The sequence below is a fragment of the Vigna unguiculata genome, chromosome 10, assembly GCF_004118075.2.
Source record: "Vigna unguiculata cultivar IT97K-499-35 chromosome 10, ASM411807v1, whole genome shotgun sequence".
NCBI classification, from domain to species: Eukaryota; Viridiplantae; Streptophyta; class Magnoliopsida; order Fabales; family Fabaceae; genus Vigna; species Vigna unguiculata.
The window spans coordinates 5,786,005-5,799,869 of NC_040288.1; the positions used below are offsets into that span (position 1 = coordinate 5,786,005).

The 13,865-nt window shown below is 29.7% G+C and overlaps 1 protein-coding gene and 1 non-coding gene across 2 annotated transcripts; both read right to left on the reverse strand.

The window, feature by feature from the left end:
- Positions 1-8,597: 8,597 nt before the first annotated feature.
- On the reverse strand, positions 8,598-10,878 carry LOC114167615 (probable disease resistance protein RPP1). The gene is made up of 3 exons (XM_028052723.1): positions 10,414-10,878; positions 9,616-10,335; positions 8,598-9,133 (listed from the first exon to the last, which is right to left on the reverse strand). The coding sequence occupies exons 1-3, from the start codon at positions 10,603-10,605 to the stop codon at positions 8,684-8,686; spliced, it is 1,362 nt and encodes a 453-aa protein (XP_027908524.1). The 5' UTR covers positions 10,606-10,878; the 3' UTR covers positions 8,598-8,683.
- A 2,694-nt stretch (positions 10,879-13,572) lies between these two features.
- LOC114167984 lies at positions 13,573-13,681 on the reverse strand. Its single transcript, XR_003600583.1, has one exon. It is a non-coding gene; the product is annotated as a small nucleolar RNA R71 (small nucleolar RNA).
- Between the last annotated feature and the right edge of the window lie 184 nt (positions 13,682-13,865).

The following is a 13,865-nucleotide window of genomic DNA, read 5'->3' on the forward strand; positions in this document are numbered from 1 at the left end:
ACGCACTCGAATCGCATAGTTTGATGCATTTTTGATCTGAATTACTGGTGTGGCGTCTGGCGGTAGGGGATGCTCCGCCAGGCGATAAGCCACAAATAGAGGGGTCACCGGGCGCGTTGCGCCTGGCAGTAGGGAGTTATCGCCACAAATAGAGGGGTCTGTTGCAGATGTATTTGCATAGATGATCTTGATGGCTTAGCCAGTGATATGCTGGATTAGTTATGAGCAGGGAGGTTCGTACCGGAGATGTGAGATGTGTGATTGATGCGGGCGGGGAGGTCCATATCTTTTGTACTCTTGTGTCGGGATATGAGCGGGGAAGTTCGTATGTTTCGTGCTCACACTTGTGGCTGCTATGAAAGGGGAGGCTCATAGTAGATGTTCACGCATTTTGAACTACGAGCGAGTAGGTTCATAGATTTGGACTACGGACGGGAAGGTCCATAGATTAGGACCACGAGCGGGTAGGTTCGTGGAAGCATGATAAGGATAAGATTATCAAAAACGTATTTAGATATCATAAGAAAACAAATCGATGATAGCGTGAAATGGTGAATGTGGTATCAAAGTCAAACAATTGTTGTTTTGAATCCCTTGGTTCAAACTACATTTGACAATTTTGAAAAATTTGTAGACCAGATGACTTGTATAGGGGATGCTTTGGCAATGAGCTGATTGTTCTGAAATTTTTAATCAATTAATTCATAGGATTATGAATAGATTAGTTTGCTGTTTTTATTTTTGACCAGTTGAAAGTGTTTTGTCTTGGAGCATTTACATTCGAATTTTGTGGTTTATTTGATTCAATTAAAAGGGGTTTGAGCTTTCAAAAAAGTTATAAATAGCCAATTCAACCCCTCCCCCCCCCCACACACACACACACCCTTCTTGACTTAAATCACCATTTCATATCTAACAAAAATAAGATCTAATGGGTATTGTAAATGTACTAGTATTTTTACCCGTGCAACGCACGGGATATCGAATTTTAAAATTAAAAATTACAGTGTATTTATTAAATTAATTTGAAATTATATTTTAAATTTAATATAAATTTTATTTTATAAAATTCAATAATAATATTTTAATTGATTTTATAATAAAAATGTATTTAAGTTATTTATATATATTTTTAATAAAATGTATTATATATAATTATTTTAAATAATATATTAAGATTTAGATAATTAAAATTAAGAAATCAAATTTAATTTTAAATGAAATATTGAGTAAAAAATGTAGAAAAATATAATAGTTGTTTCTCTAATAATAAAAATGATAGACAATATAGAAATTGTTGAGTACACTTAATAAAGATACAAACATTAGACGATACAAAAGATGTGAAGAGTAAGTGATATAAAGCTACAAATGATAGATCGTGCATATAAATGTAATGTTTAATTAGTCAGATAGTACTCACTCTCTTCAGATGTGTCAGTTTGATACTCGCTTTTAAAAATGTGTCAATCGAATCCCAACTTTTGAAAAAATGTCTCAATTAGGTTCGTTCCACTCTTGTAAGTCATTTTAAATATCGATACCATTAATGGCGTTAATATTTTTTTCTCAAAGGGACCTGATTGAGACCTATTTTCCAAAGTTAGGACCCAATTGACACCTTTGTAAAAGTGGGTATGAAACTGACATATCCAAACAAAAGTGAGTATTATCTGACTAATTACACCTAAATATAAATAGTAGATTCTTTAAAGATACAAATGTTAGACTGCAAACAAAATATAAATAGTAAACAATCAAAACTTACAAAATGTAGACTATGCAAAAATACAAAGGTTAGACGTTGATAGACTCTTCTATTGGAGTCCTTTTTTTACAATTTTTTTGGATTTTGAATTTCAAATTTTAACTTTGCTCCCATATTTCATAGCTTTTAAAATTTAGAATTTAAATTCAAACTTTATTACTATATATTTTGAATTTCAAATTTGACAATATATATCCTAATTTAGAAAAAAAATATTGAAATCGACATTATTAGTGATTTTTATATCTTTAAAAATTTTAAGAATGTATAATTTTAACTTGTAATGATATACCAATGTCTATGTTATAAAAATTATTTTTTAAATTATTGTTTAAGTTTGTGTAAAATGTCAAAAAATATGTGAAAAATATTTAAAAATATTTAAAAATCATATTTAAATTTTACAATTATTTATTTATTATTTTACACTATATTTTAATTATTTTTACTATTATTATATTAGGACTAATATGTTAATATATTGTTATATTATTAAGAACCATAGATCTTTTGTTCCTAAATATTATATTACTTGTTTATTTTCTATATCATATTTTTAACTTTTATTGTTTTTAATTGTGAATATTAATGTATTTCCATTAAATTTTTTTAATTTATCATTTTTCAGATTTTGATAATATATAAAATACGAACCTTTCTCAAAAGTTAAAAATATTTGAAAGTTGTTTAGAGACATTATAAGAATCTATTGAAAAACCTACACTATTTTACAATTTTTTTTAATGTTAAAATTTAAATTTTATTGGTATATTTTTTGTTTAATTAGTCAAATAGTACCATTTTCATTCTAAAGTTTCAATTTGGTAATTGCTTTTAGAGAAGATGTTACTGTATATACTTCGAATTCCAATTTTCACAATATATGAATTTTAATCTTGCAATAATATTGAAATTGAAATAGTTAATTATTTCCATATCTTTAAAAGTTTAAAAAATTTTAATTTTTAATTTTTACCTTATATTTTAATTATATTAATATTATTATATTTTATATTTACATTGTTACATGTTATTATATTTTATAATATATTATTATATCATTATGGGTCATCAAATTTTTTGAATATTTGAATTTATATATTTTTATCAAAATATTAAAATATTTATTACAAAAATTAACTTTTTGTATATATTTTTCATTTTAAATGTTAAATTTAATTTTTTTATCACATTCTATTTCTTTTACTGTCCGTTACGATTTCAAATTTGAATCCAAAATTTATTAATATTATTATATGTATTATGATTAATTTTTTACAACTTAAAAACGATATTATTTTCAATGAATTAATTTTGAAATTTATTCTAAAAACACACTGAAGGAATATATTACCTAATATTATCTACTGCTTGATGTTTACAAAAATCAACTATAAGAAAAGTTCAGTTTCGAAGGACATTAAATGAAAAAAAATAGTTTCCAATGTAAATTCAATGTAATGTAATATTATATAAAAATATAAAATGATAATATTACATTAATCCTACATAAATATAAATTTATTCTTAAATTAATATTTAAATTTAATCATAAATTGATATAAAGTTAAGAATACAACCATAATCAGTATTATTAGATCAATCAGTTTTCAAACACGTTAATAGAAGAAGATTTTGGTTTCCAATGCAATATTTTAAAACCATAATTGATATAAAGTTAAGAATATAACCATAATAAGTAATATTAGATCAATCGGTTTTCAAGCACATTAATAGAAGAAGATTTTGCATTTTGTATTAATCATTAACGATAAATAAAGAAGCATATAAGATCTCAAAAAACAACATGATGATATAAAAATTTTATATTTTTTATATACTTAAAATTGATAAATAATATTTTTCGTGAATGTCTTAAACTCTAATTATGTGTTTGATTGATACTCCATGATTCATTGAGTCCCACAAATCATGATTGTTGTTGTTCATAATAAATAGTCATAATTCAAATTGAAAAATTCTTGGAAGACGAAAAGTTTTCCATTTATTCTCTATATTTTTGACATTTATATTGAAAGACATAAGTGTTGATTTATAAAGTTTATTTAATAAGCTACGTTAAAATTTAAGAAGATTTTTGAAAACTGTATAAAGCTCTCTTAAAAAGGTAGGTAGATTTTTAAAATATTTTCCATTTAAAATTTTAATACAATAAATTCATATATAAAATTGAAATGAGAAACACAAAAAGTTGTTGGTTTCTAATATTTAATGTTATTTAATGACAAAGACATTCATCTTTGAGAAGCCGTAAAAATATATCTTGGAAGTAGGTTGGAAGAAACTGAAAAGTTCTTTAAGAGGTTGAAAAAATATAGCTTGGAAGTAGTGTTGGAAAAAACTGGAAAATTGTTTTAATTCTTAACATCTTTATATTTTTGGAAGATGAAAAGTAGATTTTGAAAAATATAAATATATTTTTAAGTAAGCTAGGTAAAAAAAACAAAGTCTTAATTTTTAATTTGGTAATTAAATATATTTAAGGTAAGTAATTTTAAGAAATTATTAACTGATCAGATTTTAAGAAAAGTGTAATATGTAATGACTATTTTTAAAATAAATTAATAAAATACATAATTTTTCTGTAGAAGAGGAGAAAATATTAATACTTATATAAAAAATATTTGTTAGTTATAAATCTTTCTTCTACTTTGAACTTTTTAAAAGTCTATGTTATCATTAATGAGACAAATTCATGGAGTCAGAACTTTATTTTAATTTTGTTTGTTCTTATGCCTTTATAATTTGTATTTATTATAAAAATAAAATGTAGTTTATGATTTGCATTTACTTCACTATAAAAATTCTGAAATAGTAAATATTATCTTATCAAATAAGATTTAATATTATATTTTAAAGTATACACTCTCGATTCTACAAAACATTTCAGTCATGTAATATCCGTAAATTCCACACAAAATCCTAATTAATTTATTATATTACATTCTTTAATTAGATTTATTTTATAAAATTTAGCTACCTTCTCCAAGAAACTTTGTAAAAGTTTCTAAAGTTGTTATTTTATCATATTTACTTCAAAATATTAATTATGAAGACCACCAATGATGTATATTTTGGGATAATGCACATTAGAACTCAAAACAGTATTGTTAGCTTTGCAATTGTATATAATTATATATTAGATTATATACTATTAGAGATTTTGGTCATTCAAAATGACTTTTACTCTATGGGAATGTGAGAAGATTTTTGGACCCCGTATAAAAGTTTTTCAAGAAGGTATGTAGATTTTTTAAAATATTTTCCATTTAAAATTATAATACAATAAATTCAAATATAACATTGTATTGAGACACTAAAAAAGTTGTTGGTTTCTTCATAATTAATGCTAATTGATTATAAAAATGTGTTGGAAGAGACAAATTTTTATCTTGAAAGTAGTGTTGAAAGAAACTGAAAAGTTGTTTTTATTCTCCTAAACATCTTTTAATTTCTGGAAGATGAAAAGTATTTTTTGAAAAGTATTAAAAGCATATCTAGCAAGCCAAGTAAAAAAAAGTTTTAATTTTTAATTTGGTAAATAAATGTATTTAAAGTAAATAATTTTATTTGCATTTTTTATTAATAAGAAATTATTAATTAATCAGATTCAAAAAAGTGTAAAATGTAATATTATTTTTAAAACAAAAATTAAAAAAATAACTAATTTTGTCTATAAAAAAGGAGAAACTATTAATATTTATATAAAAATATTTGGTAGTTATCATTATGTATTCTTTTAATTTTAAATTATAAATATTTTTTGTACTCTGAAATTTTTAAGACGTGGGACTGGAATGAGGAAGCAAACAAATATATTTCATTCATGGATTTAACTTATTAAACTTTAATAAAAACGTAAATCGGGTAACAATAAAGAGATCTACTGATAGAATGCATTATTAAAAAAATACCATGAACGAAAAAAAAATGACACCAAGAGAGATGAAGGTAGAAAAATGAAGAAGATGAACGGGTTGCTTGTAAAAGGTGGAAAAATACAAATAAATTGGTAAATAAAAAGGTAGATTTTGATACAAATTACTTACCAGTTAAGTTGTACAGCGAAAAAGACTCTTGAATCAGTTTGAAATCTTGATTTGAAGCCTGTAAACAGAAGAAAAATATAAGAAACAGTTAGATCAAAGTACATAAATGCCAAAAATAGTTAGATAAAAAGTTTTTATAAACCTGATGTTAAATCTGTCGCAGTGAACCATATTAGACATGTAGCAACCCTAGAAAATACCATCATCGGAAAAAAATAGTTAGATCTGAGAAAATAAAAGAAGAATATGAGTTGTTCGCTTGAGAAAGGTCAAAATGAAAACGAAATCTGCGTAATAAAACCATATCTCGCAGTGAACCATATTAGTCTTGTACAAAAATGAAACAAATAGTTAGATCTGACAAAATATAAGAAGAAAATGAGTTGTTCGGTTGAGAAAACTCAAAATAAAATCGACTTCTGGGTTTAAACCTGTAAAAAAACGCATGAAAAAGTTAGATCTGACAAAATATAAGAAGAAAAATAGATGTTCGCTTGAGAAAACTCAAAATAAAAATGACTTCTGGGTTTAAACCTGTAAAAAAACGCATGAAAAAGATAGATCTGACAAAAAATAAGAAGAAAATGAGTTGTTCGCTTTAGAAAACTCAAAATAAAATCGACTTCTGTGTTCTTACCTGTAAAAAAGCGCATGAAAAAGTTAGATCTGACAAAATATAAGAAGAAAATGAGTTGTTCGCTTGAGAAACTCAAAATAAAATCGACTTCTGGGTTCTTACCTGTAAAAAAAACGCATGAAAAAGTTAGATATGACAAAATATAAGAAGAAAATGAGATGCTTGCTTGAGAAAAATCAAAATAAATACGACTTCTGGGTTTAAACCTCTGAAAAAACGAATGAAAAAAATAGATCTGACAAAAGATAAGAAGAAATGAGTTGTTCGGTTGAGAAAACTCTAAATAAAATCGACTTCTTGTTTTAAACCTGTAAAAAAAACGCATCAAAAAGTTAGATATCAGAAAATATAAGAAGAAGATGAGTTGTTCGGTTGAGAAAACTCAAAATAAATTCGACTTCTGGGTTAAAACCTGTAAAAAAGGCATGAAAAAGTTAGATCTCACAAAATATAAACCATCTCCATAGTCGTTTTTTTGCGATTTAAAAACAACTCGATGAAAAGAAGAAGATGAACAGAAGAAGATGTTAGAGAAGAAGCTAAGAAAGGCAGAGAAACCATGATGAACGCAGAGAAACAGAGAAAGAGAGAGAAAGAAGTGAGAAGGAGGAAGGTGAGAAGACTGAGGAGAAGTGAGAAGATGAAGCGTTTGAATCTGTGAAAGTGAGAATGAGAGACGAAAAATAAAAAAGAGAGAGAAGAAGTTTAAGAGAGAGAATTGAATTTGTATTTTGAAAGTGGAAAGAGAAGAAAAATAAGCGGTGGGATACGTGGAGAAAGTGGAAAGAGAGAGAATTTTTTTTTAATTTTTTTTCGAAGTGTCAAAATGATGAGAGTGTGACACGTTAGCTTTTTTACTTTTTGTAGATAAAAAATTTTGAATTGAAGTGTGTGATATATAGTATTTAATTGAAAAAGTTGCTATTTGTTAGTTCTCATTTGTATATATATAGATGTTATTTATCATATCCTCACATGCCACAATGGTTGAGCACAAATAGGATATTTGTTCACATGTAGTAGCACAATGATTTCATGGCAGTCTATGAAACAAACCATAGTAGCAACATCGTCTAATCATACAAAATTTTTATTATTACGCAAGGTAAGTTGTAAATGTGTTTGGTTAAGGTCTATAATTCAACATGTGCAAGAAACTTCTGGCTATCCCCGACAAAAATGGAATCAACAACCATATATGAAGACAATAGTGTATTGTTCAATTGAAAGAATGATATGAATATCCAAAAGATTCATTCATGTGAAAACTTGGCAACTTTGGACTTCGTCATTTTAATGATGTAAGTTTACACGAGGGAGAGAAATAGAAGATATAAAGAATAATATTATATTCAAAAATATAGAATGATGTATTCTTTTTTCTTCATTAGCTTTTTATCCTAGTAAAGTTTTAACGAGGTACATCTTTTCAATGGACATTCAAGAGGAAGTGTTATGAATTAATGGTCATCCATTGATTTGATGCATTTACTCATATGAATTAAGGTGTTATGTAAATATTTGTATTAATTATTTGATTTGTATCATTTATGGGTTACATGTTTTATCTATTAGAACTCTCCCTATATGTAATAAGACACACACAAAAAAAAGTTGTTCCCCATTTTTCATCCTGTATTCTTCTTTTATTTATTTTCTCCATTATTAGCTTTATTTTATAACATTTTATACTTTTTTATTAGTTTTGTATTCTTTATTTTATTTAATTTTATGTTTTTAATATTATTAGTATTAATTGATGTGGGTTTTAAAATAAATTGAAATCCTTCTAATTTGTTCTCGTTATTTTGTAAAAAAATAAAACTAGTTAAAAAATGAAAATTGAAAAAGAAAACATTTTTAAGTGATTTATAAAAGAAAGGAAATAAAACAAAATAAAAAATAATCCAACAATATCAGCCTTTATTTCATAAAGCATGTCTTTTTTCTTTAGGAGGAATTCTTGATGAGATATTATATGCTGAAAGGCAAAACAATTGACAAAAGAAAGGAGAAAACAAATATAATAAACAACTCAAGTGAAACCAAACAAACACAACTTCAGGAGTGAGAAACAGGACTAATATAAACATGAATTTCTTAAATCTATGGTATACTATAAAGTAAAACATGTAAAGTATGGGAAAATATAATGCCTAAAGTGATGCTACTGTTCTCAAAGAAGATAAATAAATGACTCACCAGAACTCACATTACAACTTTCTTTATGAATCTAATGAGAGAAAATTTCTTTGGCTCAGACGTTTCTTCCAAGTTCTTTGATTCACCACATATCAGATACACCGCTGTATTCTTAACCACCAATCCATCACCAAAATTCACAAAAATTTCCACCTTGTCTCCAGATTCTAAATTTGACACTATGCCATGCCAATCATCATCATTAAAAGAAATTACTGTGCCATGATTGTGTATGTGGCATGTACACTTTGTGTAATTAACAATTAAGACCGTAGTAAATTCAGGTTCTATGATTTTAGGGTTTGATAAATAAACAACACACAGAGTCATTCCCTTCATGTCACTATCTGAAGGCACAGTGAAAGAAACAGAGTGTCCCTCACCCATATGGGGCAAACAATAAGGATCATTAATAGCTGGGAGAGAAACATCACAAGACTCGTTCCTTGCCAATACCTGTACCATAAGATAAAATGGTTAGTCATATATCTAATTTCGCTGGCTATTCAAATTGTCTTTTGAAATCATTATTTTAACATGAAAAATTACAAAGCGGGCATTTATAATCAAACATAATGAAAAACATACCAATAATTAATATAAACAAATCTAATTAGTAGTTTTATTGTGTACATATATATCACCATCATGTCGTTTAGGATTTAGAATGCATTAATAGTGTTTTCCTCTCTTCTAATTTTATTTCTATGATGGTTGGAGTTACAATAAAAAAGTGTTGAAATAAAACCAAAATCACTTGGTTAGTTGATTACCAAAATCAGAAACTTGTAGATAAGGTTGTGTGCCAATAAATGCGAAGAGTATTAAAATTTGCTATTGTTGATTCAGTTAGATACTTCATTAGGATTATTTTATGTTCTCTTAATAGGTTACATGATAGTGAAGGTAATAAACAAAAGGGAAAGCTAGAAAAGAACCTTAGATATGCTGTAGCCGACAGTATTCAAGAATTCATTGCATCTTCCAACACCAATCAAAGAAGACCTGATGTGATGCTTTGAAGTTCCTGATTCTGTAATATTTGCAAAATATTCAACCAGAATATCTTTAACTTGTTTAGATAGTTGAAACTCGGTGTTACATTGCACCACAACACTTCGAAGATTTCTAAGGTGGCTAAGTAATGGCCCAATATCATCCCATCTATTATCATCTATATCCATGCAAAACGAATGTATGTAAGATAGGGGATTCATTGTTGGCGACATCCAAGATCGAATGATAGAAGAAAAAAAATTACTCTCAAATGGACGTAGGGATATGTATCCAATGCCTTTTGAGCTTACAATTGAAAAAGGCACTTGTTTCACAGCTGTATTTTCAGTAATTAGAGTTATCAAGGATTCCAAATGTGCTACATCTTTATCCATTATGTCAATCTCCGAACAACCAGAGAGAATCAGAGTTCTTAAAGATTTCAACTTATATATCCTTCTGGGGAGATTGCTTAGACTTGTACAGTCTTTCAAATTTAGCAGTAAAAGATTGCAGAGACATCCAATTGATGGGTGTACTTTGCGCAATCTTGGACAACATTTCAGAATGAGTTGTTCAAGACTTGGTAGTCCGTTAAAGTCAGGGGTTGTTGTTAAATACTTGGAGTGACTGAGGTTAAGGACTTTTAGCGACTTCAAAACCTACACCAAGATAGTACAAGTTAGTAACCTATTTTAATTAAGTTTTGTGTTTTAATGAAAAATGGCTCGTAATAAAACCTGAGGTGCTTTCCAGAGGCGTCCAAGAAGACTGCGCTTTAAATCAATCGCTATTGCATCGTCCACACAAAATTTGCTATGAAAGTATTCTGAAGAATACCCATTCGAACTGATCCATCTTAGTTTCTGTAAAAGGTACTCAGAATTTATTGCTATTTCTACTTGATGTAGTTTCAGAGGCAACCACTGCATGGCTTTTGTCTCCTGTAATGAAAAGAACAAAAAAAAACAAATATATTGCACAGGACAAAACAAACACTTTCAAACTACGTATAAAAAAAATGTTCTTACATATTTTGTATCCTTATCAAACAACAGTCGCCTGTTCGGCCAAGGTTCCTTTACTGAAATTTCACGAATAATTGTTATTCCCATTTCTTGAAGCAAAGGATGCATTCCAAATTTGTTGTTCTTCTTAACTTTTACAAGGCTACGTGATGAGTCATTATTTTCTTCCATTTCACTAGCCTTTGTGTACCCATTAGACAGTTGATTAGTGCTTAATTGTTCATCATTAGAGTGTTTTTCATCTGTTGGGCTTTATTGGGCCACTGTTTCGAATTTGGACTAATTTCACATTATTTGGCCTGATTTTTGTTTTTAATTATTTTTAGGTATTTGGGTGAAGCAATTTTGGAGCTTGGACATTAATAATTACTTGAAGAAACTTTCCATATCATTTCCATGTCATTTCCACGTCAGCAAAGTCAATGGGTCAACATTTGAGGCCCAGAGTGGCATTTTTTGTAATTCTGCGGCCCATAATGGCAGTCTTGTAATTCTGAGTGGCATGGGTGATATAAAAGACGAATTAGGTCTGCAAAACCAGGAGGCCAGCCGCTCCTTCTTCCTCTGCACTGTTCAGAACCTCCATTTTCGTTCTCCAAGCTTCCATGGACGCTCACCTTGCGGTTTTTCACGTTTTTGGCTCATTTTTACCGTTTTTATGCATATTTGACAGCACCCATTGAGGGTTTTACGTTTTGGATTCGTTTTCTTGCTTGGGCAGTTCGTTTTGTGGGTTTATTGACTTGGAACAATACCCATTCATGGGGTTTTTGCATTTATATATGATATCACCGTTTTGCATTCCATTTAAGCTTTTAAATCTCATTTTTTGGTCTTAAATTGCGTTTTCAGATTTGATAGTTAGGGTTCTTGGTTCTGATTTTTGTGATTTCAGTTTTGAAGTGTTTAATTACTCATTTCCATGTGTAGCTAAATTCGTGTATTGACTCCTTGATGAAAAATGCGATGAAGCTTTGAGGTTGTGCTTGTTTTGTGAAATCTGCCATGTTTTTGTTCTGAATTCGTGGAATGCATGTGGTGAATCTGTCAATGCTTAATTTACGGAGTAATTGCATGTGTTTTGTTTAAGATACGTTCATGCTTAATGTATGTAGCTTGGCTGTCACGAATTTAAGGATGTGTGCATTGCTTAATTGCATAATGAAGCTAGATTGTAATTTTCGCTTAGTGAATTATTATGTAGTGGATTGAGACAAGGCAGAGTTGGTGTTAATTTGATGGCCTATGATAAGTGAAATTGCGTTTGAATCAGGGATGTCAATACGGTTTTAGTCACTGTAGCATTTAAATTAATCTATTGATTAGCATTCCGAATCTGTCTGCCAAACCCCCCCTTGTGTTTTATTGTTTTGTTCATCTGGAAAATTCGCTTTGAATGAAAATATTGGTCTTTGGGAGACGACTTGGTTCACTTTCATGTACTGCATTTAATATGTTTTAATTTGATGGGGTACGGCCTCTATCAAATTTGGCGCCGTTGCCGGGGACCAATCGTTTCGTTCAAAGTAAAATTTCCAGTGTGTTTGTGTTCTGTGTTTTGGTGTGTGTGTGTGTAGTTCAAGTGTGGTTGAGTTGGTATATGTTCATTGTGATGTTAATGTTGTGTTAAGTTCAGTGTCTGTTTCCATTCCTGTGTGTTTCTGTGTAGTGTAGTGAATAGTGTCGCGGCGCGCATGAATAGTGTCATTTGTAGTAGTAAATAGTGTTTGAATAGTGTCTGAATCTGGCATTTAACTTCTGGATTTTTGTTTTGGTAGCTACGAAGCTTGTTTTGACTTGAAATTTTTTTTCCCCCACTTCTAAGACGTTGAACTTGATAGAAAAATAGCTAGAGCAGTCGGTATGGTCTGAGTTAAGAGATTCAAAAAAATTTTGGACTGATTTTTAGTGAAACTTCAGAGGACCATAACTTTTGCTCTGGTTATCAGATTCACTATTATTTTATATGGATTTGGGGTAGAATTTGATTTCCTACCTTGTCGTAACCAGCATCGCCGGTTTGCCCCATCCGATTCTCCAGAAAATGCCATTTTCTACATTTCAGCAATGTTTTTTGTGATTTTTCTTCATTTTTTCCACTTTTGAAAAATTGTTAAAAATACTTGTGCTTTGAGTTTTCATCTGATTTTTTTTGTGCTTCTGTTTGACCACTCAAAGGATATCCTACCAATTTTCAAGTCATTTGGAGGTCGTTTGAGTATACTTGTAGTTATACCCTTTGTTATGCCAATATCACCACAATTAATGCTTTTTAGTGCATGACTAGGGGAAACCCAAGTGAATTACAACCATTTGACCCTGAGATTGATAGGACATTCCATAGAGGAAGTAGGCATCCTAGGAATCCATCTTTGCATGCTGAATATTCAGTGACATTTCCTGATTCTTCTGATTCTCATCACATTCCTGACACTCCTCATTCTTTGCATTCTGAGCATACTGTACATTCTGAGCATTTCATACTGATAACATGGCTCAACCTCCTCCACCTCATGAGAGAACCATGAGTGAGCTCACTGCACCAGAGTTCACTTATGATAGTTTATGCATACAATACCCTGAGGAGGAGGTTCCATATGTGCTGAAAACTGGTTTGATACACTTGTTGCCAAAGTTTCATGGTCTTGCAGGTGAGGACCCGTGCAAACACTTGAAGCAGTTTCATGTCGTCTGTTCCACCATGAAGCCTGCAGATGTACAAGAGGACCATGTATACTTGAAGGCTTTCCCTCATTCTTTGGAGGGTAATGCGAAAGACTGGCTGTACTACCTAGCACCCAGGTCCATCACAAGCTGGGATGACCTGAAGAGATTGTTCCTTGCCAAGTTCTTTCCTGCTTCAAGGACAACAGCCATACGAAAGGAGATTTCTGGCATCAAGCAGCAATCTGGGGAGACCCTTTATGAGTACTGGGAGAGGTTCAAGAATCTCTGTTCAAGCTGTCCACACCATCAGATTTCTGAACATCTCCTCCTGCAGTATTTTTATGAAGGCTTGCACCACATGGATCGAAATATGATTGATGCCGCAAGTGGTGGTGCCCTTGGTAACATAACCCCAGCTGCAGCCAGACAATTAATAGAGAACATGGCTTCAAATTCTCAACAATTTGGCACAAGGAGTGATGCCATAGTTGTTAGAG